The sequence below is a fragment of the Procambarus clarkii genome, unplaced genomic scaffold (genome assembly GCF_040958095.1).
Source record: "Procambarus clarkii isolate CNS0578487 unplaced genomic scaffold, FALCON_Pclarkii_2.0 HiC_scaffold_106, whole genome shotgun sequence".
Lineage (NCBI taxonomy): Eukaryota > Metazoa > Arthropoda > Malacostraca > Decapoda > Cambaridae > Procambarus > Procambarus clarkii.
Window position 1 is genome coordinate 1,403,645 of NW_027189139.1, and position 27,712 is coordinate 1,431,356.

At 42.7% G+C, this 27,712-nt stretch overlaps 1 protein-coding gene across 1 annotated transcript in view; it reads left to right on the forward strand.

Annotated features, from left to right (window-relative positions):
* The first annotated feature begins 10,922 nt into the window (after positions 1-10,922).
* The window catches only part of LOC138360295 (ankyrin repeat domain-containing protein 1-like), a 135,654-nt gene continuing 118,864 nt past the window's right edge, over positions 10,923-27,712 (forward strand). The window contains exon 1 of the mRNA XM_069320208.1: positions 10,923-11,079. Coding sequence (XP_069176309.1) covers positions 10,923-11,079 — 157 coding nt within the window. The remainder of the gene's footprint in view (positions 11,080-27,712) is intronic.

Below are 27,712 nucleotides of genomic sequence, written 5' to 3' on the forward strand. Positions count from 1 at the left end.
ACAATACAACTCTTCCCATTTGAGCGTAGTTACACACCCCAGTGCTAATCCACCCCATGCTAACCAGCTCACACTTGCTTCTCAGGTCACCCCTTCCCCAAATCAGCCGCCCCTGCTTATCTCCCCAACATATCCCTTGACCCCTCTGACCCCACTGGAGTCAAATTCATCCCACATTCCAAGGACCCCCTCATCACCTCAACCCCCAAAACCCGTCCAGCCCTCATCCCCCAAAACCCACACAGCCCTCATCCCCCCAACCCCCAAAACCCATCCAGCCCTCATCCCCTCAACCCCAAGAACCCACCCAGCCCTCATCCCCTCAACACCCAAAGCCTACCCAGCCCTCACCCCTCCTCATCCCCTCTCCTTCCATGTGACCCCCCACCATTGCGAGGGGGGTGGGAGGTTCCCCCCACCCCCTCTATCCTTCCCCCTCCCAACCTCTCAAATTCTATCTGACTCCCAACCTTACGCTATCTCCCAACCCCTCTATGCCCTCCCTAATCTTCCGACCCAGTATGCCCTTCCTACTTAGAAATTAGAGGAAAAACAGTCCAAGATATGATGGACCTAGTCATACAGAAATGCCAGGAGGCCGAAGAGAGATTTATACCAACGGTAAAGGGAAAAAATAAGAAGGAATATAATAACCCATGGTTTAATAGACAGTGTCAGGAAGCAAAAATGGCCAGCAGGCGGGAGTGGAGGAAGTACAGAAGACAAAGAACAGAGGACAACAGAAGCAGATACAACAGAGCTAGGAACGATTACATTAACATAAGGCGAACATCGGAAAGGGACTATGAGAACGATATTGCAATCAAAGCGAAAAAACAACCTAAGTTACTACACAGTCATATAAGAAGAAAAATGTCGGTGAACGACCAAGTGACAAGACTAAGGAAGACAGAGGGGGCATATACTGAAAGTGACAAGGAAATCTGCGAGGCACTGAATGCCAGTTTCCATGGAGTGTTCACTACTGAGCCTGAGCAGATCCAATTGTTGGAAGGGGTTACCCTAGATGAAAGACTATCAGATATAGAGGTGACAGCAGAGGAGGTAATGAAACAGTTGACAACTCTAGATGCAACTAAAGCAGTTGGACCAGACAAAGTATCACCGTGGATACTAAAAGAAGCAGCACATGCCCTCAGCGTGCCTCTGGCAATGATCATTAATGAGTCACTTATGTCAGGAGAATTGCCCAGTTGCTGGAAGAAGGCAAATGTCGTGTCGATCTTCAAGAAAGGTACAACTACAAGAAAGGTACAGGGAGGAGGCACTTAACTATAGACCTGTATCACTGACAAGCATCCCCTGTAAAATACTGGAAATAATAATTAGGCTACGACTGGTTGCACACCTGGAGAACATTAGGTTTGTGAACAAACATCAACATGGGTTCTGGACAGGGAAATCGTGCCAAACAAACCTTCTGGAATTCTATGATAAAATAACGAGGATAAGACAGGACAGAGATGGTTGGGCAGACTGCATATTTCTGGACTGCCAAAAAGCCTTTGATACAGTACCGCACATGAGACTGCTGTTCAAGCTCGAGAGGCAGGCGGGGGTGGGGGGTAAGTTCCTAGCATGGATAAGGAACTACCTAACAGGAAGGAGCCAAAGAGTTACGGTAAGGGGCGAGAAGTCGGACTGGCGAACAGTAACAAGTGGAGTACCACAAGGATCGGTGCTTGGACCAATTCTATTTCTTGTATATGTTAACGACATGTTTACAGGCGTAGAGTCCTACATGTCGATGTTTGCGGATGACGCAAAGTTGATGAGAAGAGTTGTGACAGATGAGGATTGCAGGATCCTCCAAGAGGACCTGAACAGGTTGCGGAGATGGTCAGAGAAATGGCTACTGGAATTCAACACGAGCAAATGTAAAGTTATGGAAATGGGACTAGGAGATAGGAGACCAAAGGGACAATACACAATGAAGGGGAACAGCCTACCTGTAACGACGCGTGAAAGAGACCTGGGGGTGGACGTAACACCTAATCTATCTCCTGAGGCACATATAAATAGGATAACGACAGCAGCGTACTCTACACTGGCAAAAGTTAGAACATCATTCAGAAACCTAAGTAAGGAGGCATTTAGGGCGCTTTACACTGCCTACATAAGGCCAGTCTTAGAGTATGCCGCCTCATCATGGAGTCCACATCTGAAGAAGCATATAATGAAACTGGAAAAGGTTCAGAGGTTTGCAACGAGACTCGTCCCAGAGCTACGAGGGATGGGGTATGAGGAGCGCCTGAGGGAACTGTGCCTTACGACACTAGAAAGAAGAAGGGAGAGGGGGGACATGATAGGAACGTATAAGATACTCAGAGGGATTGACAGAGTGGACATAGACGAAATGTTCACACGGAATAGTAACAGAACTAGGGGACATGGATGGAAGCTTGAAACTCAGATAAGTCACAGAGATGTTAGGAAGTTTTCTTTTAGCGTGAGAGTAGTGGGAAAATGGAATGCACTTCAGGAACAGGTTGTGGAAGCAAATACTATTCATAATTTTAAAACCAGGTATGATAGGGAAATGGGACAGGAGTCATTGCTGTAAGCAACCGATGCTCGAAAGGCGGGATCCAAGAGTCAATGCTCGATCCTGCAGACACAACTAGGTGAGTACAACTAGGTGAGTACACACACACACACACACACACACACACACACACACACACACACACACACACACACACACACACACAGTTTTTTGGATGAGAATGCCACAATAAAAGCAACATTTGCAGAAATACTAAAAAAAAAATAACTCTGAAGTAATGACTGCAGTGATGGAGGTGGCCATGAAAGCAGCCACCTCACAGGAGGAGGCACGCTCCACTAGCCAACTGCTGGAAAGGAAAAGATCAATGGTTGGTGTGGGTATTAAAGAGCAGGAAGGCTCTAATAGGACAGAGTGGAATAACAAGGACAAAGCAGCAGTGAATGAAGTACTAAAGGCACTAGACATGGAAGGGGCTGAGCATAGCATTAAGAAGGTTTTCAGGCTAGATTGGCACAACAAAGACCGAGACCGAGTGATAAAGATAGTGTTTGCAAACGAGAGCACAAAGGAGAAGATTCTATCAAGGAAGAGCCCCCGGAAAAACGTGGGAAAATTAAAAAATGTATTCCTCCAGAGAGACATGACAAGGGAGGAGAGAGCCGTGGTGGCAGGAGCAAGGAAGAGGCGCAGGGCGAGAGGGGAAAACCATGCAGGAAGTCATAGCTCCCAACACAACACCCCCAGAGGCGAGGGCGGAACCTACAACTAGCTACCCAGTAACACCAGAGGGGAGGACAACCCCGCCACCCTCCTCTGCATAGAAAACCCCCCTACCCCAAACCCTCCATGCCCCCACTCAAATGTTCAGCCAAATCTCCCTCCCCCCACACCCAATCCCCACCCTTCTACCCCTCCCCTCCTCCTGCCGAGTCCTCCCTCCCCCCCTTTCCTTCCTGTCCTCCCTCCCCTTTCACCCCATACACTCCCGTTCCCTCTCCCTTCACTGGATCCCCCGCCCCTCATCCCAGTATCCTCTGAGATCCTGTTATCCACCTCACAGGTCCTCAAACCCATGGAACAGCTTCCCTCACCAGCAGAACACTCACCAAGGAGGCGATTTGAGAAAAGACAGAAGAACGTAAGTCTCAGAGCAATGTACACTAACATAGATGGAATTACAAATAAAGCAAATGAGCTTAGAGAACGGGTACTAGAGGAAAACCCAGACATAATAGCCCTCACAGAAACAAAGCTAACGAAAAAGATAACAAACACAGTGTTCCCACAGGACTATTATGTTATGAGGAAAGAGAGGGAAGGAAGAGGTGGGGGTGGTGTAAATCTGCTGGTAAGAAAAGGCTGGGATTTTGAGGAGATGGTTATTCAGGGCTGTGAAAATTTTAGTGACTACATGGCAGTTACCATAACAGATGGAGGGAAAAAAATTATAGTCGTAGTCATATATAATCCACCACCAAATGAAAGAAGACTTAGACAGGAATATGACAGAAACAACATGGCCACCATTAACATAATAGAAAGAGCAGCTTCTGTTGCTAGCAGGAATGGATCTGGACTACTAATTATTAGAGACTTCAACCATGGGAAGAGAGATTGGGAGAACAGAGACCCGCATGGAGGACCAGAAACATGGAGAGCTAAGCTGCTGGACGTGGCAACAAGAAACTTTCTAAGCCAGCACATCAAAGAACCAACAAGAATGAGAGGAGAAGATGAACCAGCAATGCTTGATTTGATATTTACCCTAAATGAGTGGGATATAAGGGAAGCTAAGATGGAAGCGCCCTTGGGAATGAGTGATCACAGTGTTTTGAACATTGAGTACCTGGTAGAGCTAGGAATTATCTCCCCCAAAAAAGAACTAGGAATCAAAAGGCTGGCATACCGAAAGGGGAATTATGAACAGATGAGAAGTTTCCTAAGTGAAATACCTTGGGACACAGACCTCAGAGATAAGTCTGTACAGGGTATGATGGACTATGTTACCCAAAAGTGTCAGGAGGCAGTAAACATGTTCATCCCGGCCCAAAGGGAAAAATCCAAGAAGGAACAAAAGAATCCATGGTATAATAGAGCATGTACGGAAGCGAAGAAACTGAACAAAAGGGCGTGGAGGAACTTCCGGAATAACAGAACACCAGAAAGCAGAGAGAGATACCAGAGAACCAGGAATGAGTACGTCAGGGTGAGACGAGAAGCAGAGAAAAGTTTTGAAAATGATATAGCAAACAAAGCCAAGACCTAACAAAAGCTACTCCACAGTCACATCAGAAGGAAAACAACAGTGAAGGAACAGGTAGTGAAACTTAGAACAGGCGAGGACAGGTGTACAGAGAATGACAGAGAAGTGTGTGAAGAAGTCAACAAGAGGTTCCAAGAGGTCTTCACAATAGAACAAAGTGAGGTCACTGTTATAGGAGAAAGGGAGGTAAACCAGGCGGGGTTGGAAGATTTCGAAATTACGAGAGAGGAGGTCAAGAGACACCTGCTGGATCTGGATGTTAGAAAGGCTGTTGGTCCAGATGGGATCTCACCATGGATACTGAAAGAGTGTGCAGAGGCACTTTGCTAGCCACTCTCCATAGTGTATAGTAAGTCACATAAGATGGGAGACCTACCAGAAATATGGAAGACGGTGAATGTGGGCCCAATATACAAAAAGGGCGTCAGGCAAGAGGCACTGAACTACAGGCCAGTGTCCTTGACTTGTATACCATGCAAGGTGATGGAGAAGATCGCGAGAAAAAACCTGGTAACACATCTGGAGAGAAGGGACTTCGTGACAAATCGCCAACGGGTTCAGGGAGGGTAAATCTTGCCTTACAGGCTTGATAGAATTCTACGGTCAGGTGACAAAGATTAAGCAAGAAAGAGAGGGCTGGGCGGACTGCATTTTCTTGGATTGTCGGAAAGCCTTTGACACAGTACCGCATAAGAGGCTGGTACATAAGCTGGAGAGACAGGCAGGTGTAGCTGGTAAGGTGCTCCAGTGGATAAGGGAGTACCTAAGCAATAGGAAGCAGAGAGTTACGGTGAGGGGTGAGACCTCAGATTGGCGTGAAGTCACCAGTGGAGTCCCATAGGGCTCTGTACTCGGTCCTATCTTGTTTCTTATATATGTACATGATCTCCTGGAGGGTATCGATTCATTTCTCTTAATGTTTGCGGACGATGCCAAAATTATGAGAAGGATTAAGACAGAAGAGGACTATTTGAGGCTTCAAAAAGACCTAGACAAGCTGAAGGAATGGTCGAACAAATGGTTGTTAGAGTTTAACCCAACCAAATGTAATGTAATGAAGATAGGTGTAGGGAGCAGGAGGCCAGATACAAGGTATCATCTGGGAGAGAAAATTCTTCAGGAGTCAGGGAAAGAAAATGACTTGGGGGTTAATATCACGCCAGACCTGTCTCCTGCAGCACATATCAAGCGGATAACATTCGCGGCATATGCCAGGCTGGCCAACATACGAACGGCATTCAGAAACTTGTGTAAAGAATCATTCAGAACTTTGTATACCACATGTGTCAGGCCAGTCCTGGAGTATGTAGCCCCAGCATGAAATCCGTATCTAGTCAAGGATAAGACTAAACTAGAAAAGGTTCAAAGGTTTGCCACCAGACTAGTACCCGAGCTGAGAGGTATGAGCTACGAGGAGAGACTACGGGAATTAAACCTCACTTCGCTGGAAGACAGAAGAGTTAGGGGGGACATGATCACCACATTCAAGATTCTGAAGGGAATTGATAAGGTAGATAAAGACAGTCTATTTAACACAAGGAGCACACGCACAAGGGAACACAGGTGGAAACTGAGTGCCCAAATGAGCCACAGAGATATTAGAAAGAACTTTTTTAGTGTCAGAGTGGTTGACAAATGGAATGCATTAGGAAGTGATGTGGTGGAGGCTGACTCCATACACAGTTTCAAGTGTAGATATGATAGAGCCGAACAGACTCAGGAATCTGTACACCTGTTGATTGACGGTTGAGAGGCGGAAACAAAGTGCCGGAACTCAACCCCCGCAAATACAACTAGGTGAGTACAACTAGGTGAGTACACACACACACACACACAAATGAGCTTGGAGAATGGGTACTAGAGGAAAACCCAGACATAATAGCTCTCTCAGAAACAAAGCAAACGAAAACTATAACAAATGCAGTGTTCCCACAGGACTATTATGTTATGAGGAAAGAGAGGGAAGGAAGACGTGGTGGTGGGGTAGCTCTGCTTTTAAGAAAAGGCTGGGATTTTGAGGAGATGGTTATTCAGGGCTGTGAAGGTTTCAGTGACTACATAGCAGGTACCATTACAAATGAAGGGCATAAAATTACAGTCGTAGTCATATATAATTCACCACCAAATGACAGAAGACCCAGACAGGAATATGATCGAAACAACATTGCCACCATTAACATAATAGAGAGAGCAGCTTCTGTTGCTAGCAGGAATGGATCTCGACTACTAATTATAGGAGACTTCAACCATAAGAAGATAGATTGGGAGAACAGAGACCCGCATGGGGGACCAGAAACATGGAGAGCTAAGCTGCTGGACGTGGCAACAATAAACTTTCTAAGCCAGCACATCAAGGAACCAACAAGAATGAGAGGAGAAGATGAACCAGCAATGCTTGATTTGATATTTACCCTAAATGAGTGGGATATAAGGAAAGTTAAGATGGAAGCACCCTTGGGAATGAGTGAACACAGTGTGTTGAACTTTGAGTACCTGGTAGAGCTAGGAATTATCTCCCCCAAAAAAGAACTAGGAAACTTAAGGCTGGCATACTGAAAGGAGAATTATGAAGAGATGAGAAGTTTCCTAAGGGAAATACCATGGGACACAGACCTCATATATAAGTCTGTACAAGATATGATGGACTATGTTACCCAAAAGTGTCAGGAGGCAGTAAACAGGTTCATCCCGGACCAAAGGGAAAAATCCGAGCAGCAACAGAAGAATCAATGGTGTAATAGGGCATAAGCGGAAGCAAAGAAACTGAACAAAAGGACGTGGAGGAACTTCCGGAATAACAGAACACCAGAAAGCAGAGAGAGATACCAGAGAACCAGGAATGAGTATGTCAGGGTGAGAAGAGAAGCAGAGAAAAGTTATGAAAATGGTATAGCAAACAAAGCAAGACCGAACCAAAGCTACTCCACAGTTACATCAGAAGGAAAACAACAGTGAAAGAACAGGTATTGAAACTCAGAACAGGCGAGGACAGGTGTACAGAGAATGACAAAGAGGTATGTGAAGACCTCAACAGGAGGTTCCAGGTCTTCACAATAGTACAAGGAGAGGTCACTGTTATAGGAGAAAGGGAGGTAAACCAGGCGGCCTTGGAGGAGTTCGAAATTACGAGAGAGGAGGTCAAGAGACACCTGCTGGATCTGGATGTTAGAAAGACTGTTGGTCCAGACGGGATCTCACCATGGATACTGAAAGAGTGTGCAGAGGGACTCTGCTTGCCACTCTTCTTAGTGTATAGTAAGTCTCTGGAACGGGAGACCTACCAGAAATATAGAAGACGGCGAATGTGGTTCCAATATACAAAAAGGGCGACAGGCAAGAGGCACTGAACTACAGGCCAGTGTCCTTGACTTGTATACCATGCAAGGTGATGGAGAAGATCGTGAGAAAAAACCTGGTAACACATCTGGAGAGATGGGACTTCGGGACAAATTGCCAACATGGGTTCAGGGAGGGTAAATCTTGCCTGACTGGCTTAATAGATTTTTACGACCAGGTGACAAAGATTAAACAAAAAAGAGAGGGCTGGGCGGACTGCATTTTCTTGGATTGTCGGAAAGCCTTTGACACAGTACCGCATAAGAGGCTGGTACATAAGCTGGAGAGACAGGCAGGTGTAGCTGGTAAGGTGCTCCAGTGGATAAGGGAGTACCTAAGCAATAGGAAGCAGAGAGTTACGGTGAGGGGTGAGACCTCAGATTGGCGTGAAGTCACCAGTGGCGTCCCACAGGGCTCTGTGCTCGGTCCTATCTTGTTTCTGATATATGTAAATGATCTCCCGGAGGTTATAGATTCATTTCTCTCAATGTTTGCGGACGATGCCAAAATTATGAGAAGGATTAAGACAGAAGAGGACTGCTTGAGGCTTCAAGAAGACCTAGACAAGCTGAAGGAATGGACAAATAAATGGTTGTTAGAGTTTAACCCAAGCAAATGTAATGTAATGAAGATAGGTGTAGGGAGCAGAAGGCCAGATACAAGGTACCATCTGGGAGATGAAATACTTCAAGAGTCAGAGAAAGAAAAAAACACTTGGGGGTTGATATCACGCCAGACCTGTCTCCTGCAGCCCATATCAAGAGTATAACATCAGCGGCATATGCAAGGCTGGCCAACATAAGAACGGCATTCAGAAATTTGTGTTAGGAATCATTCATAACATTGTATACCACATATGTTAGGCCAATCCTGGAGTATGCAGCCCCAGCATGGAGTCCATATCTTGTCAAGGATAAGACTAAACTAGAAAAGTTTCAAAGGTTTGCCACCAGACTAGTACCCGAGCTGAGAGGTATGAGCTACGAGGAGAGACTACGGGAATTAAACCTCACTTCGCTGGAAGACAGAAGAGTTAGGAGGGACATGATCACCACATTCAAGATTCTCAAGTGAATTGATTGGGTAGATAAAGACAGTCTATTTAACACAAGGGGGCACATGCACTAGGGGACACAGTTAGAAACTGAGTTCCCAAATGAGCCACAGAGATATTAGAAAGAACTTTTTTAGTGTCAGAGTGGTTGACAAATTGAATGCATTAGGAAGTAATGTGGTGGAGGCTGAATCCATACACAGTTTGAAGTGTTTCATATGATAGAGCCCTATAGGCTCAGGAACCTGTACACCTGTTGATTAACAGTTGAGAGGCGGGACCAAAGAGCCAGAGCTCAACCCCTGCAAGCACAATTAGGTGAATACAATTAGGTGAGTACACATAGACGGAATCACAAGCAAGGCAAGTGAACTAAGGGAAAGAGCACAGGAAGTGAACCCAGTGAACTACCCTGCTGGTCGGTGACCTTAATGCCAGGCACCCACGCTTTGATGCCAACTGTCATCAGCCCAATGTCAATGGACGGAAACTGTCAATCTTTGTCAGGGGAAGGGAAAACCTCAAGATCGTGGGTGATGAAAGGCCATTTCACCTCAGTGGAAGAAGATTAGACTATGCTCTCCTGCTGAATGCACAGGACACGGATGCCAGTGCACACATTGCACACAGTTTATGTAGTGACCACAGGGAACTGATTACCACCGTCGACATGAACAAGAGAAGGAAAGAGACGAATAAAAGAAAAAGATTATCACTCGAACCGTATATGAGGCCTCACTTCATAAACAGGATGAGTGACTGGTTCACGGAATACCAAATCCCAAAAGACATTGATACATTTATTGATGACCTTAATCACCAAATTGAACACTGTCTCCGAGTTCTGCGCCATACGCTTAGGTGCAGCAACCCTCAGAAGAAGAAAATAAAATGGCATGAGAACGATTACATAAAGATGCTCAATGCAAATGTTAGGAGCATGAGTAGAGAGTACCGAAGGCATCCTACTGAAAGTAACCAAGAACTATTTAAAACTGTTTGTTAAGTAGCCAGGGAAAAGAAGATTAGAGAGCGGGAAAGACAACGACTTGAATTCACTAGCTCTATTGGATGGGAAACATCTGCAAGACAAGTAAGGGCAAAAATTCAGAAAGCTAAGGGGGGCAGAGCCCGGCCTCCGGCTCACAAAGACCCCCAGGGTAAGGCTGAAGAACTAATTCACAAATGTAGTGATGCAGCATCCTCCTCCTGCCTCCCTACAGAAGTAAGCAGGGAACAGCTCCTGCGACATAATGACAGAAGGATTAGGATAACAAGAGCACAATCTAGTGATGACGAATATGGGGAGCCAATCACAGCACAGGAAGTAAAGGGGGCTATGAAAAAGGGTAAATGTACAGCACCTGGTGAAGATGGCGTCACATACATCATACTCCATGCATTGTGTGAAGTATCTGGAAATCCACTACTCCACCTGTTTAACAAATCATTCCTAAGTGGAGCGTTGCTTACACAATGGAAACATGCAAATAATTGTGCTTCCAGTACCACATCTCTTTTTACCTGGTTAAAGGCATTTTTAAAGTCTAATTTAATTAGTTAATTATTTTCTGGGAGGTGCTTAATATAGGCTCGTGCTGCATGAGCTGCTGCTTCACAGCCATGGGGGGGGGACACCAATACCTGGTCTATGGGGTCGAAGCTTCGTTGCAGCTTCCTCGCTGATGTTTCTGATAGCTGCCTTGGCAACGAGGCACCGAAGTGTGTTACCCACGGCAATGGGTCTGACTCCACCATCCTTCTTTTTAAGGGCACAAAGGGATGCTCCGGAGAAGAAGAAGAAGAAGAAGGATATAATTTCGGACTTCACAAAGGCTTTCGATAAATGTGACCATGGCGTGATAGCACACAAAATGAAGTCAATGGGAATAACCGGTAAAGTAGGACGCTGGATACTCAGTTTTCTGTCAAACAGGACTCAGTGAGTAACGGTCAACCATATAAAATCTAGTCCAAGTGCAGTGAAAAGCTCTGTACCTCAGGGCACAGTCCTTGCACCGCTGCTTTTCCTTATTCTCATATCAGATATAGACAAAAATACAAGTCACAGCTTCGTATCATCCTTTGCAGATGACACAAAAATCAGTATGAAAATTACCTCGGCTGAGGACATTGAAAAACTTCAAGCTGATATTAATAAAGTTTTCGACTGGGCATCAGAAAATAACATGATGTTTAACAGTGATAAATTCCAGGTACTCAGGTACGGTAAAAATGAGGACCTTAAACATAATACAGAGTACAAAACACAATCAAATGTACCCATAGTAGGAAAACAGCATGTAAAGGATTTGGGAATAATAATGTCTGACGACCTAACGTTTAAGGAGCATAACCAAGCAAATATTGCGACAGCCAGAAAAATGATAGGATGGATTACGAGAACTTTCAAATCCAGAGATCCCATCACAATGGTTGTACTCTTCAAGTCACTTACTTGTGTTGTCCCGTCTTGAGTACTGCTCAGTACTCACTTCCCCCTTCAGAGCAGGAGAGATTGCTGAAATAGAGGGAATACAGAGAACATATACGGCACGCATAGACGACATAAAGCACCTAAATTATTGGGATCGTCTCAAAGCCCTCCAAATGTACTCACTAGAAAGAAGACGAGAGATATATCAAATAATATACACCTGGAAGATACTGGAGGGCCAAGTACCAAATCTACACAGTAAAATAACAACGTACTGGAGTAAACGATATAGGAAGAAAATGTAGAATAGAGCCAGTGAAGAGCAGAGTTGCCATAGGCACAATCAGAGAACACTGTATAAACATCAGAGGTCCACGGTTGTTCAACGTCCTCCCAGCAAGCATAAGAAATATTGCCGGAACAACTGTGGACATTTTCAAGAGGAAACTAGATTTATTCCTCCAAGGAGTGCCGGACCAACCGGGCTGTGGTGGGTATGTGGGCCTGCGGGCCGCTCCAAGCAACAGCCTGGTGGACCAAACTCTCACAAGTCAAGCCTGGCCTCGGGCCGGGCTTGGGAAGTAGAAGAACTCCCAGAACCCCATCAACCAGGTAACTGTATCTGGAATCAGCTCGGTGAGGCAATTGTTGACAAACTTCGTGACCTTTCACAGTAGTGGCTCAGCAATTTCGGCGAGAACTGGGTTTGCCATCTCCTTGAAATGCTGAGGTTTTACTCCAGTGTATCCCCCTGCTGAGCCTGGCGGTAATTACATGATAGATCGGTACACCTCTGACGCTTGGATTAAAAGAGGTCCCGTGTCTAGGACATTTGTGTTCCGAGCCGTGGGTTCCCATAGTACTCTGGAAGGGTGCTTCTCGTTCAGTGAGTCGGCAGTGGCAGTATTTCTAGGTGCGATTGTGTCTTCACTGGGAAGAGACCGAATTGTCCCTATTGTGTTACCCTCTTAATATTTTGGGGTAACTTGTGTTCCCAAGCTTAAAATTGTCATTGGAACTCTTCGGTCAACCAAGTCAGCTTTTGCGTTAGGGAGAGATGGGAATCAAGTGGTCAGCTCTGGGATAATTATTTATTGGCCTAGTGACTGAAGACACTAGTGACTTGCATCCTCCTGCAGGTATGCCTAAGCAAATATTGACAAACGGGTGCAAATTATGCCATGCTTTGATGGTGCCCGCGGCAATAAGGTTTGCAGACCGTTCGTTCACTTTCCTAAGATCTGTATATTTCCCTGCTGCAAATGGGTGCGCTGCTTTTGGAATGTGGGGAAGAGTTCTGGTGGTGGATGCTTTGATTGTCCCCAGGAAGTCATCAGATAACATGAAGTTTGCTGGGATGTGGGGCTGCCAGGGGGACCTGTGGGCCTTCTCTCTACAGGTTCTGTCCATGAACCCCTCACAACCGTTGTGTTCGCATAGGGTTCCATCGATTCTAAGGCTGTGAGATTCGTCACAAACTCGACACGTTCCTCTGGGTGCACCTCTTTTTGCATCTCTGGGTGAACGTCTGGGTTCATTGTTCCCAGGACCGTGTTCTTGACTAAGGGGTTCCTGATTAGTTGTAGCAGTCCCGTCCATACCCGTGCGAGCTGAGACATCGGCGGGCCCAGGGCGGGCGTGGCGTGGGATGGTGGACACATGTGTAGTGGATGAGGGGGGGGGGTTGTTAACTGTCCGTCGCACTCACCACTCGTATGAGTACTTGTGTCTCCCTCCCTTTTGGTAGGAACCTGAATTCTTGCTGTGACCTGTGCCATGTCTGAGTGCCTGGAGGGTAACACATCTCTGCAACAAGCACTGTGTGGGTGGTGAATGGGTGGGTGGGAGCCGCTCGGGCACAGGGTGGGCGGAGTGGAGTGGTGTGGTGGCAGGATGTACAGTGGTGCAGTGAGACAGGCGAAGAAGAGGGGTATGGATGCGACTGGGCACCACTCGGCTTGAGTGGGGGAGGGGGGTTAGTGTGACACTTAAACACTGGTACAGTTTCCTAGTATATCACTGCACAATGGTGAATGAATTATATACCTGAAATCAAACACACTGTGAGCTCGATTAACTCTAAACATGATTGCTGATTTTGGTTTTTCTTTCCCCCCTAACAAATTTCTATATATACTGCTTGGTACACGGGTGACCCCCCTCGCCTGACCGCACCACAACATCTCCCTGCGCCCCTCCTCCACTGTGGGAGCCCTACAGGGCGCCAGCGTGGCCCTCACTCCCGTTATATTCCACATTGTAAACCCACCCATTTGTTTCGTTTTTGTTGAGATGGTTCACTCTAGGCACTTCCCGCCACTCTTGCACCTTCCCAGGGCATTCACACAGCACCCTTTTAAGGCTAGGCACGGTGATCAGGATGACACTAGGTAATAACTCAGAAAACAATGGAGCATCATCCACGTGTTCGCCTGCCATGGCCACATGTATATAAATATGTATGTAAATATATATATATATATATATATATATATATATATATATATATATATATATATATATATATATATATATATATATATATATATATATATATATATATGCGGAAAATCCACAGAGAAATATGAAATGAAGTGAACGTTTCGGCTTGTTAAAGCCTTTGTCAACACCAGACTGACTAAGGAGAAGGGAAGGGGGAGGATATATAGGCCGACACCTCACCAACCCATCCCTAGGGAAAGAATTAACCAAAAACAGGTATAGCTTAGCTTAGAATGGTCAAAGAGGATTAAGCGGTCAGAGAATAAGGATGAAAGATTAAAGAAAAGCCTCATGAACACACAATATATGAATATATAATTATAATGAGACATTGTAAGCCTCTCTATCAGAGTTGTTTCTGATAGAGTAAAAAATAAAATTCAATAAAATTCACTTGTGAGACTGAGGAGAATGGTACTCTTCCGTTTTTGGACATTATGATTCATAGAGTCACTAGAAAGTTCAAATTTAATGTGTATAGGAAACCTACCAACGTGGGGTCGTATGTTCATTTTTATTCGAATCATCATAGTAAAGTTAAACAGGCAGTATTTTCAGGAATGTTTCTACGAGCTTTGAGGGTTTGCAGCCCTGAGTTTTTTGATGAAGAGATTGCTAAAATATATGAAATTGGGAAGAGTTTACAATAGCCTAAGAGGTTTTTGGATTTCTCGTTTGTACAAGCAAAGCGTACGTTTTATAATCACGTCCCTAAGGCGAAACCAAAAATTATTAATAACTCATTGGTGGTACCTTATGCGAGTGGACTTGAAAAATTGTTTCTGATTTTTAAGAAACTTAATATAAATTTGGTGTTCACTAATAGTACGATCAAATCCAAGTTAATAAAAAACTCCCCTGACACAGCAGGTTGTGTGTATTCGATTCCCTGCAATGATTGTGATTCTGTGTACCTTGGACAAACAGGAAAGTCCTTAGAATTGCGGTTGTCACAACATGCTTATAGTATTAGAACTGCCCAAACGTCTAATGCATTGTATCTACATACGAGTTTATGCGATCACAATATTAACTGGAATGGGGCAGAAAGCATTACCAATTGTGGGGATTTCGTGGAACGGAATTTGATTGAGTCTGCTCTAATCAGTCAGTGTCCAAATCTTCTTAATGTTAGTACTGGTATGTACAAACTTGATCCATTTTTAAGTTATAATATTGCACAACAGTTTAAGAAACAACTCTGATAGAGAGGCTTACAATGTCTCATTATAATTGTATATTCATATATTGTGTGTTCATGAGGCTTTTCTTTAATCTTTCATCCTTATTCTCTGACCGCTTAATCCTCTTTGACCATTCTAAGCTAAGCTATACCTGTTTTTGGTTAATTCTTTCCCTAGGGATGGGTTGGTCAGGTGTCGGCCTATATATCCTCCCCCTTCCCTTCTCCTTAGTCAGTCTGGTGTTGACAAAGGCTTTAACAAGCCGAAACGTTCACCTCATTTCATATTTCTCTGTGGATTTTCCGCATAAAATGATCAGTGTTTTGTGATCGTCCATTGCATATATATATATATATATATATATATATATATATATATATATATATATATATATATATATATATATATATATATATATATATATATATATATATATATATATATATATATATATATATATATATATATATATATATATTGTGACGGGAAAGTGTTAATGTTCGGCAGTCCTCCAATGGCAGGTGTTAAAGCCTAGTCACACTTTAAACAAAAATATAGACTGCATGCCTGTTGTCTGTGATAAGTTAGAAGGAGGAACACGTAAAACACAAAATATGAACAATGAAACTTGTTCAATATTTCATTGTTCAAAGACAATTTGAAATATAAAATACAATGTTAAAATGGTGCTGAGAATATCGGCTATGGCTGAAACCTCCCTTCGTATACAAGCTAATGAGCGATTATGCCAGAGAGAGATGTCATCCGTAAGAGGACAAGGAATATTCTGAAGTGGATTGCTGGTCAGGCTCAGACGTTGATTTGTGTAGAGGGCGCTGAGGTGCTGTGTGCAGGTGCGCGGCTGGCGAGTCGCCAATCAGAGGCAGGCAAGCTGGTGAAGGGTAGTTAGCTGGTTTGATGATGTGCCAGCGTGAGGAGGGTGTGTGGAGTGGGGGGATCTTGGATACGTTTTGCCTCCTGGTCAAAACGTTTTGTGCTACTGGTGACGTATCTTGAATGTAGCATCTTATACTTGTGTCTTTGGCGTAACTTAAAGTAGGGAAGAGCAGGCTCAATCTCTCTTGAAAGAGATTATCGTCACAAAATATATATATATATATATATATATATATATATATATATATATATATATATATATATATATATATATATATATATATATATATATATATATATAAAATATATATAAATATATATATATAAAATATATATAAATATATATATAAATATATATATATATATATATATATATATATATATATATATATATATATATATATATATATATATATATATATATATATATATATATATATATATATATATATATATATATATATATATACTCCTCTAGCTGGAAGAAGGGGAACCCATAGCCTCGGAGGAAACCACGCATAACGCATTAGAGGGAATGTTTAGATCCCCCTCCAATACAGTTTCTGTGTGCTTTTCTCCTACCACCCCCTTCCTTTTTTATTTTTTGTGCTTTATTATGCATTTGATGGTTACAAGAAATACATGGGTTGATACAAAAATAATAATGCAAAAAGGTGCTTAAAGGTGCTTAAAGGTTATGGATCTCTTGAAAAACACAACAATGGGAAACATTGATGAATGTCACAGACGGGTTCGATCATTGTTGCAAGTCAAACACTTCTTCGAATTCCTCTGAAGTTGGACTAGTGCCCAAGACGCAACAGGCATTTCCCCTCTGAATCGCTGGAACAAGAAACTTTTTGCTCTCTGGTCTTTTGTAGCGCTGATCAATTTGTCCCCCAATTCCTTCAGGAACTTCAATGCACATTTTCCCCACGAACCGAGGGTCTCCGAGCCGATCGGAACAAAGCTGTAGCAGTGTGCTAGACCTCTGTATTTAATAATTTTCTGCGATTCCCTGAAAGCAGCAGCACCACCGCTTTCACGTGTGCTGTAGTGGAGGTAGGTACTGGCCAGTGTGGCAGCGCACGTGTAGTCCCATACCACTTGCTTACCATCCTTCCCAGGTAGCAAGGTGACCCCATCAGGGCGCTTCTGAGGGTCGTTAGGTCTGGATAAGTGTGGTTCTCTTTGTGCCGGGCAGCGGGCTGTGGCGAGGCTCCTCTTGATGATGTCGTTGACTTCTTCATGTCTTGCAATTTTACCCTGTGATTTACGACATACCAGACCATGACGACCATATTGGTCTGCCATCGCAGTTCCGCAGATGCACCTATGTTCGGTGAGGATGGGGGCGGCAAGGCGAAGGGCAACTCCAATGCAGAGAGCGTCATGACTGAGGCGAGTTCCCAGGGCTGCATTGGGCACCGCAAATAAGAAATCCCCGGCGTGGGGTGCTGTTACCGCTAGGAGGCGGGCTTTGTTTTCAGCATCAGCGTTGTCAATCATTGCTGTGACAGTCTTTTCCATTATGGGGCTATCCCAGTGGGCTTGCTTGTGGTCTTTTGGGAATATATATGTATATTGACGTACTTATGTAGTGAAGAGCAGGCTCAATCTCTCTTGAAAGAGATTATCGTCACTATATATATATATATATATATATATATATATATATATATATATATATATATATATATATATATATATATATATATATATATATGTCGTACCTAGTAGCCAGAACTCACTTTTTGGCCTACTATGCAAGGCCCGATTTGCCTAATAAGCCAAGTTTTCCTGAATTAATATATTTTTTCTAATTTTTTTCTTATGAAATGATAAAGCTACCTATTTCATTATGTATGAGGTCAATTTTTTTTTATTCGAGTTAAAATTAACGTAGATATATGACCGAACCTAACCAACCCTACCTAACCTAACCTAACCTATCTTTATAGGTTAGGTTTGGTTAGGTAGCCGAAAAAGTTAGGTTAGGTTAGGTTAGGTTAGGTAGGTTAGGTAGTCGAAAAACAATTAATTCATGAAAACTTGGCTTATTAGGCAAATCGGGCCTTGCATAGTAGGCTGAGAAGTGCGTTCTGGCTACTAGGTACGACATATATATATATATATATATATATATATATATATATATATATATATATATATATATATATATATATATATATATATATATGTCGTACCTAGTAGCCAGAACGCACTTCTCAGCCTACTATGCAAGGCTCGATTTGCCTAATAAGCCAAGTTTTCATGAACTAATGCTTTTTCGACTACCTAACCTACCTAACCTAACCTAACCTAACATTTTCGGCTACCTAACCTAACCTAACCTATATAGATAGGTTAGGTTAGGTTAGGTAGGGTTGGTTAGGTTCGGTCATATATCTACGTTAATTTTAACTCCAATAAAAAAATATTGAGCTCATACATAATGAAATGGGTAACTTTATCATTTCATAACAAAAAAATTAGACAAAATATTTTAATTCAGGAAAACTTGGCTTATCAGGCAAATCGGGCCTTGCATAGTAGGCCGAGAAGTGCGTTCTGGCTACTAGGTACGACATATATATATATATATATATTGTGACGATAATCTCTTTCAGGAGAGATTGAGCCTGCTCTTCCCTACATAAGTACGTCAATATACAAGATACTATAGAAGATACGTCCACCAAGTATCGCCAAACGTTTTGCCCAGAGAGCAAATCGTACCCAGCACACAGTGACACCGGCTACCACCGCCGTAACCAGCTAACTGCTCATCCTCTGCCTGCCTGTCGCTGATTGGCTAGTGACTCGTCGCCCCTGCCCTCCGCCTCCACCACAAGTCGACGTCTTGGCTGCAGTGCGGCAGTATCGTCAGAATATCTCAGTGCTCCAAGCAGTTGACATCTCTCGCTGGTAGACTAAGCCTTGGCTTTCGTGTACTAAGGGAGGTGGCAGCTCGAAGCCAGTATTCCAGCACCACTTATATTTTATTTTGCTATCACTGTAACTTACCTGTCTTAACGTAACTTTTCATTTGCCAGTGATTATTCTTATTATTTTGTTTGTTGACTTATCCTGCCTATTTTTATGTGATCACCTTTATTCATGTCTTGTTGTTTCTGGAGTAATTAAAATTTCATTGTTTATATACTTGTGTTTTGTGTGTCATCCCATTACCTTACCACAGACGAAAGGACCAACTTTTCTTTTTTTTCGATTATGTGACGAGGCCCTGCCCCTAGCTTTTGAAACAGCCGAACAACAACGCTTTACCGTCACAATATATATATATATAAATATATATATATATATATATATATATATATATATATATATATATATATATATATATATATATATATATATAAAGATTTTGAATAATATGATAAACTTTAACTGTCCATCAATGCATGTATGGATTAAGCCTCACTAATCGCCTAACTAAAACTAACGGGTTTTCCACATTATCGATGACTTCTCTGTTATTTATCAGTGTATTAGAATGAATGAGATTGCTGCTGCTGGAAACCACAGATCCCATACATCTTCAAGCACAATAATTACAAGGGCAAACTCTTCACCCTCAGGTCAAACTACTTTCTGAGTTAAACTTCTTCAGACATTGCTTATCAATGCATGAGTGTGGAGTTACCCCCTCACTGCTAAACCTCCAGTTACCCTTTACTCTTTCTCATACACTAGTTTCACTTACTATGAATGACAATTGCTGGTTATCACCTCTAATGGTTCCCTCTGTCGTCATACGTGGCTCCTCATCAAAGATTATATTACAGCAAATACTAGACACCTTACCGTCATATGTTGCTTTCACTCTAACGTAATAAATGAAGAACGAACATAGCATGGCTGAACATGATGAAGAACACATAACGTGCTACGGCTAAACATTATTAAGAACATATTACATGTTAAGGCTGAACATGAACAACATATAACATGTTAAGGCTGAACATGATAGAAGAGAACATAACATATTAAGGCTGAACATTATAATAAGCCACACAAAAATCCTAATTAATGCTTTCTTCTCTTAAATCACGTGTCGTCACTCTGGTTCATACTGGATAAGTTTATATTCTGAAAATACATAGGTAAATATTGTTTTGGAAATAGGAGTTATTGATGTGATTACCAGATAACATAATAAACGTTGGAATGTAGGATTGTTGCGAGCGAAGGTTAGACATACATATGAATAAGTTTTATTCAATATGAATATGCATGGACAATAGTTCTTCTGGAGTTTTAATTATCTATATAAATCGAAGTACAACAATAATGTCACCTTGATGCTCTAGTTGCAGGTTAGTACAGTGACTGGTGTTGTGTAGAAAATATGTACGTCATATATAACTGAGATTAATGAAACTCTCCTGCTTTTGTATCAATATATAATGGGTAGCTAACAATTGTGAGATTCAAGAACTATCTTATGATGTTATAAGTATGTAGTCAACACATGTTTGCTTCAGTCACAAGACATTTTGTTCAGATAACAACTGGTGGGATCCATTATATCTTTATTAGTAATATTGTTTAACTAACATTTTCAACTCTTTGTTTTCCTTGTCAAGAGCTTGTGTGATCATATAGCAACTTGGTTGATGAAAAATATCCTCAGTGATCATCTTGCTTATCTGACAATGATAACAAAATAATGCTCTCCTCTCAGGTTAGTAAGGTTAGTTGTCAACTGGTGTGAAGCAGGATATCATAAATTACAATAATATTAATTAGCGAAGATAATTCATTTCTTTTTTCTTTTCTTGTTTCTCTTTCCTCCATCAAGTATCGTCAAATAGCAACTTTTAGATTTCATTTATAGTTACTTTAGTTAAATGATAGCAACAATGTTTTTCTTACCTCAGACTAGTATTACCAACATTTTATTGCTGAGCCTTAATAGTGTAGTAGTAGTAGTAGGCATCCATCAGTCTCAGGAGACTATGGAGTTGCGCGTGTAGGACACTTATTAAAGGTCATTTTACAATGCTGGAGCTATCGGTTCACCTTAGTATGTTCATCTCTTGTGGGGTTCTGAATATCTTAATTTAAGGGGGAGCTCCTGCTGGATATTTGAAATGATTAAAGAAATAATGTCACAGAGAGATGGATTAAGGATAGGCATTTTAAGTCCAACTAAAGTCAGACCGAGGCTATTTGAGCTGTGAATTTGGGGTCATTTTGAGGCAGGATAGGCACAGATTGTGTTGATGTTAAATACTGAGGGTGTGCTGATATATTTAATGTCATGGTATTATTAGGTTATATAAGTTCTATGACAAATTGTCTCACTACCTTATATTTGTGAAATACATATTATCTTTACAATATATCATCTTTCAATTTTTTAGATAATTGTCAATCAATTTAGGCCTAAAATATAATATTGAATTTAGATTGCTATATATCTGTTTAGTCTTGCCAGCTTTGAAATTATTTGTATAAGTTGTTACCAGTTATGTTCCTGATCCTGGTAATGACAAAATCTACTTGCTGTTCTGTTACTGTTTTTTTTATTAAATTACTAATATACTGTACTTTTTCAAATAAAGTTTTTAATTGATTTGAATAATAATACCACCACTGACTCTCTCGTTACAAGCAATAAGTTATCAAATAATAACCGTTGGTTTGTTTGATATCTTTAATGGTGATCTATTCTGATCACTTTTTAACACGGTTATCGTCTATTATTCATGCAAAGGAAAAACGATTTGCATAATATTTAGAGTTGATATTTCACTTAAATAGTATAAAAGTTGTTAATGAAGGATGGTTTATTTCAACAATTTATAGAAACCTCTAGAATCGGATAGTTTATTCATAATAACAATTGTGGTGTCTGTTGACAGACAGGACAGCCCTTCACGGGGCAGCCGAAGGTGGTCACGACAACACTGTGAAGGTCCTCCTCGACGCTGGAGCAAACATCAACGCCAGAGGTTATTTAGGTATGAGTCACACTTATGCATTCCAACACTATATAGCACTCAAATCACACAACACACCCCACTTATGTTGTAACGAAATAGAATAATGTTATTTTATAGTAGAACACATTGCACTAAGGATGTCTAAGTTCCCCAGCCTGCCTAAAAGACAATCAAATGGTCAACATTTATTGTAACATTATTTAAAAGAAATATGCTCTTAAAATAATAATCATACAGTAGCGCAACACATTACATATATTTTGCTAAATAATTCACTATGTATATAAGGAAGAAAATTACTTAATTGTTCAGGCATCACACATTACGGAACACGTAGAATGACACACAACATAATATATTTATGGTATCACTCAGTACTCCACATTTATGACACATCACACTACGTCACGTATTAAACACATCACAATATGTCACATATTGAACACATCACACAATGTCACATATTGAACATATAATACACAACTTAAGGTGTTACACAATTCATATAGTGTCCCAAAACACACTTCACATATGGCATCAAACAATGCAATTCACTTTATCTGTGATATATTTCACAATACCTATGGTGACAAACTACCATTAAACTACTACTCAATATACCATGCATATAAGGGCGCAAAACAAAGAAAAACAAAGCGGTACAAAGTTTAAGTCACATTGTTTTACTATTTATTTTATTGTGACTTCTGTTTCTTTTAGATATGATGATGAATAAGGTCGCATTCGAAACGTCATGGCTTTGACTCAAAAGTAAAGAAGAGTTTTTACAATATTTTTGTTTTATCTCTGGTTTTCATTTTTATTTTGGAAATTAGATTCCCGAAGGGAACTTCTATCATAAATATATTATAATTTGTTTATTTATACAATTTTCTTAAATTAAAAGCAAGTTCCTTTAAGGAATACGCAGGCTCAATGGATGAACTCTGAGATTTTTTTCTACGCCTACCTCCCTTAGGAGGTGGACTACAAGTTTAAAGGCTGCTCACGGCAGTTAAGCATGAGTCCAATAGAAAAAGGAAAAGCGAGAGCAAACCGCCAGGCCTCCACCACCAGGGGTGAAAACCTGTCCAAAATAGGCCGCTGGCTCCTCCTAGTTAAACAGGACGTTAAAACTAATAAAGGGTAACCGACGGGTTCTCACAATCAAATATTTATATTTGATGTGGCGCTATGAATTGGAATTCAAATTCCCAAGAACAGCCGCCTTAACAAGATCACATCAACATTTAATAATAATATGCAGAAATATGGTGGAATAATATGGTTGAAGGGTTGACATCAAAGACCGTTTTCTATAACATAACAATTTATTAATAACAAGAGACTAACTACTACATTACCGAGTTTATGTTACGTTAATGTCCATCCAGTGGCACGATAACAAACAGCTAAATAGCAACCCTTGCTGTAAGGCTGCATACTGAACTAACCTGAACACAGGTGTGCCCACTGATGACGCAATATTGCAAATCAAAGAAATATATCACAGACTAAGTTACACCACAGCGAATGGTTATGTTATTGTACATCAAGTGACATTTGCAACACAGCTATTCAACAGCCCCTCGAGAAGTGACAGCAGACTCCATCTTGCTGACACTTCGGGCTGACAACATGAACTAACTGAACAAATGAAGGATATCCACTGAAGACACAAGCATGCAATCAATAGTGTCTCTGTTTCCCTGACAGCTACTATAACCACAAACTTAGGGGTCCTCCCGCCCCCCAGGAGAGACCCACGTAACTAGGCGGGTAGTCCAACAGTGACCCCCCCCCCGTATCACAACCCAGTGTGAACACTCTTTGCAACTCCCTACAAGAAGTTGCACTGTTGTAAACAGTAACAAAGACAGGCAAGGCGGGATTCTGGGACACAGCTCCACAAATCCCTAGATTACTCTACTCTCGTCACCAGACGACAACCAAAAGAAATTGCCGTAAGTGATTAATTACGTTAATTGACTGAACGCAGCAGTCAGCAACAAAGTACTACGGTAATCACAAACAATTGTCTCACACTAGACAACAACATGATGATGCTCTACGTTAATCATTAACACTTGTCTCTCTCTTGTTAACAATAACTCAAACTTATATTACATCACACTTGACTCCTTGCAAGTATTCAGTGAGTAATTCTCAATTAAGGTCAAACGGACCACTAATTACATCCCCATTGAGTTACGTTAATTAAGCCTACCCTAACTTGGTAGCTTCTCAACAGTCTGTGTCAAAAATTTACTAGTGAGTGTTAATTACCCTAATAAATACTGAGCAATTTATTAACTGTCACGAGGACCGATAATTAATCATCCATAAATACGTCTCACTCCGCACTGCCTAAGCAGGTCTCATCAAACACTGTGAATTCACGGGAAAGGAGTTAGTAAGTAATTATCAAAAGAAGGCACCAAACCGGGAAGGCTATGTAGCACCATCAAATACGCAAAATAATCAGAGGGCGCTAAATATCACCAAGGATGCCAATACGAGAACAAAAACGCATAAGGCGAACGATATCAAAAGTATCCGAGTCACCAAGAATTCTATCGAGGGACAGGTGACCGCGAGGGGCGGTCGGAAAGCAAGACACACGCTCGTCCTGGAAGTCAGGACATTCAAGAAGGACATGCACGACCGTAAGAGGGACAATGCAACTAGGACAATAAGGAGCAGGGCGGCGCTCCATCAAGTGACCATGGGTTAAGCGAGTATGGCCAATACGCAACCTCGCTAGAGCTGTTTCCCACCGCCGGTTACGGTGGAAGGAGGACGGCCACGAGGAAACACAACATTTAAGAGTACGTAGCTTGTTACCAGTAACAGACAACCAAGAAGCCTGCCAACGGGTAAGGACTGAGGAATGGATAACCGGGTAAAAGTCGGAATACGGAATGCCTTTACGAGAGATGGGACAAGAGCGGACAGCTTCCTTAGCGGCAGCATCCGCACGCTCATTTAAAGACACGCCAATATGGCTGGGAACCCAACAAAACTCAACCGACTTAAATTTACTGTGAACGAGAAACAGCCAATGCTGGATCTCGACAACTACCGGATGAACTGGATTAAAGCACCCGAGAGCCATGAGGGCACTACGAGAGTCAACAACAACCACAAAGGAAGACTGACAACGAGAAAGCAGGAGACGAAGAGCATAGAGAATAGCATAAAGTTCCGCTGTAAAGATGCTAGTCTCCGGAGGCAAGCGACACATATAAGTGCGATCAGGAAAAACAACAGAGTAGCCAACACCGTCCGCTGACTTAGACCCATCGGTGAAGACAGAAACGGAGCGGGAGTGAGAAGAAAAGTGCTCGAGGAAAAGGCGTTTTAGAACTGTAGGAGGGGTAAAAGCTTTAGTGATACGAGTCAAGGATGTACAAAACCGCGGAAGAGGGACCCTCCACGGGGGCAAAGAAGGAACAACACGAGGAGAAACATCAGAAATACGAACGGAAAGAGAATCCTGCAGGCGAGATAACCGGACAGAAAGAGGGAGGTGGTGAAGAGGAACAGGAACCGCAGGAGGGGTAAAAGTTAAAGCACGACAGAGACGAGAGGAAGGATGTTGCAAGGACCGCGCAAGATAGCGAAGACAGTAGCGATCACGGCGGTCCTGGAGAGACAGGAAGCCAGTGTCAACATACAAGCTAAGGACGGGAGTCGAACGAAAGGCACCAGAACTGAGGCGCAACCCAGTATGGTGCAAAGCATCAAGACGGCGAAGAGTAGAAGGAGAAGCAGACGAGTAAGCAGGGCAACCATAATCGAGCTTAGACAGGACGAGAGAGGAATGTAAAGCAAGGAGAGTGCGCCTATCTGCCCCCCAAGAAGTATGGGACAAGACCCGAAGGAGGGTAAGGGACTTAGAGCACTCAACACGGAGGTAAGAGATATGGGGAGACCAAGACAAACGAGTGTCAAGGAATAACCCCAAAAGCTTCGCGGAATCTTTGTATTCAAGGGGATGACCATAAAGTGACAAAGAGGGACGAAGAACAACCCGTTTCCGCGTAAAAGTCATGGCACAAGTCTTAGAAGTAGAGAACTTGAAGCCATGACCTGTGGCCCAAGACGACACGGCATCAATCGCAAGTTGAAGCCGGCGTTGAAGGAGAGGCGAATCATCACCCTGACAACAAAGGGTAAGATCATCGACATAGAGAGCGGAGAAGACACCAGAAGGAAGAGAGGAAAGAAGACCATTGAGGGCAACCAGAAAAAGAGTAGTGCTCAGAACACTACCCTGGGGCACACCTTCGTATTGCTGAAAAGGGGGAGAGAGAGCGGTACCAAGGCGCACCCGAAAGGAACGACGAGAGAGGAAGCTGCGGAGAAAGAGAGGGAGATGACCACGAAGGCCAAAAGAATGAAGTTGAGATAGGATATGATAACGCCAAGTGGTGTCGTAAGCCTTTTCTAGGTCAAAAAGGACGGCAACAACGGAGGTCTTCGCAGCAAAAGCAGTACGTATATAGACCTCCAAGTTCACCAGGACATCTGTCGTGCTGCGGCACTTGCGGAAACCAAATTGAGAAGGGGAGAGGAGGTGATGGTGTTCCAGGAACCACATCAGACGAACGTTAACCATACGTTCAAAGAGTTTGCAGACACAACTTGTGAGAGCAATAGGGCGAAAGTCCTTAGGGGAAGTACCCAGAGACCCTGGTTTGCGAACAGGGAGGACAACGGCATCGAGCCAGTCCTCAGGGACTGACGACGACTCCCAGATCCGATTATACAGACTCAGTAAATACTGAGACGTGCTCGGAGGGAGATGGCGAAGCATCTCATAATGAATACCATCGGAGCCCGCCGCCGTAGAACCGCAGAGGGCCAGGGCAGAACGAAGTTCAGAGAGAGAGAAGGGATCATTATAGGGAAGCTGAAGATGAGTGCAGAAATCTAAAGACGAGACTCAAGGACAGGTTTACGAAGAAGGAAAGATTGGGGAAGATGAAGACCAGAGCTAACAGAAGAAAAGTGGGAACCCAGTTCGGAAGCGACCTGCAACGGGTCCGCCACAAGAGTATCATGGAGGTGAAGGACCGGTGAAACATCGGGAACGAACTTACCCGCTATCTTGCGGATACGCTTCCAGATCTGGGCCAGAGGGGTTTCGGACGTAATTGTAGAGACATAAGATGCCCAACATTCACGTTTAGCCGTACGGATGGCCCTACGGGCCACCGCACTCGCTTTCCGAAAGAAAAGAAAAAAATCGGTCGTCTGCCTACGGCGGTGCTTCTTCCAGGCTGCACGCTTACAGCGGACAGCCCGAGCACAGTCCGCATTCCACCAGGGAACGCACTTCCGTGGACCCCGAGAGGAAGAGCGAGGAATAGAGCGGACGGCAGCGTCGAAGACAGTGTCATGAAAAAGGAGGAGAGCGCGAGAGAGGGGCAGAAGGGAGAGGTCAGAGAGAGTAGCACTGAGGGAAAACAGGGTCCAGTCCGCCTTAGCAAACTGCCACCTAGGGAAAGAGAGGGAAGGGCGAAAAGAGAAAA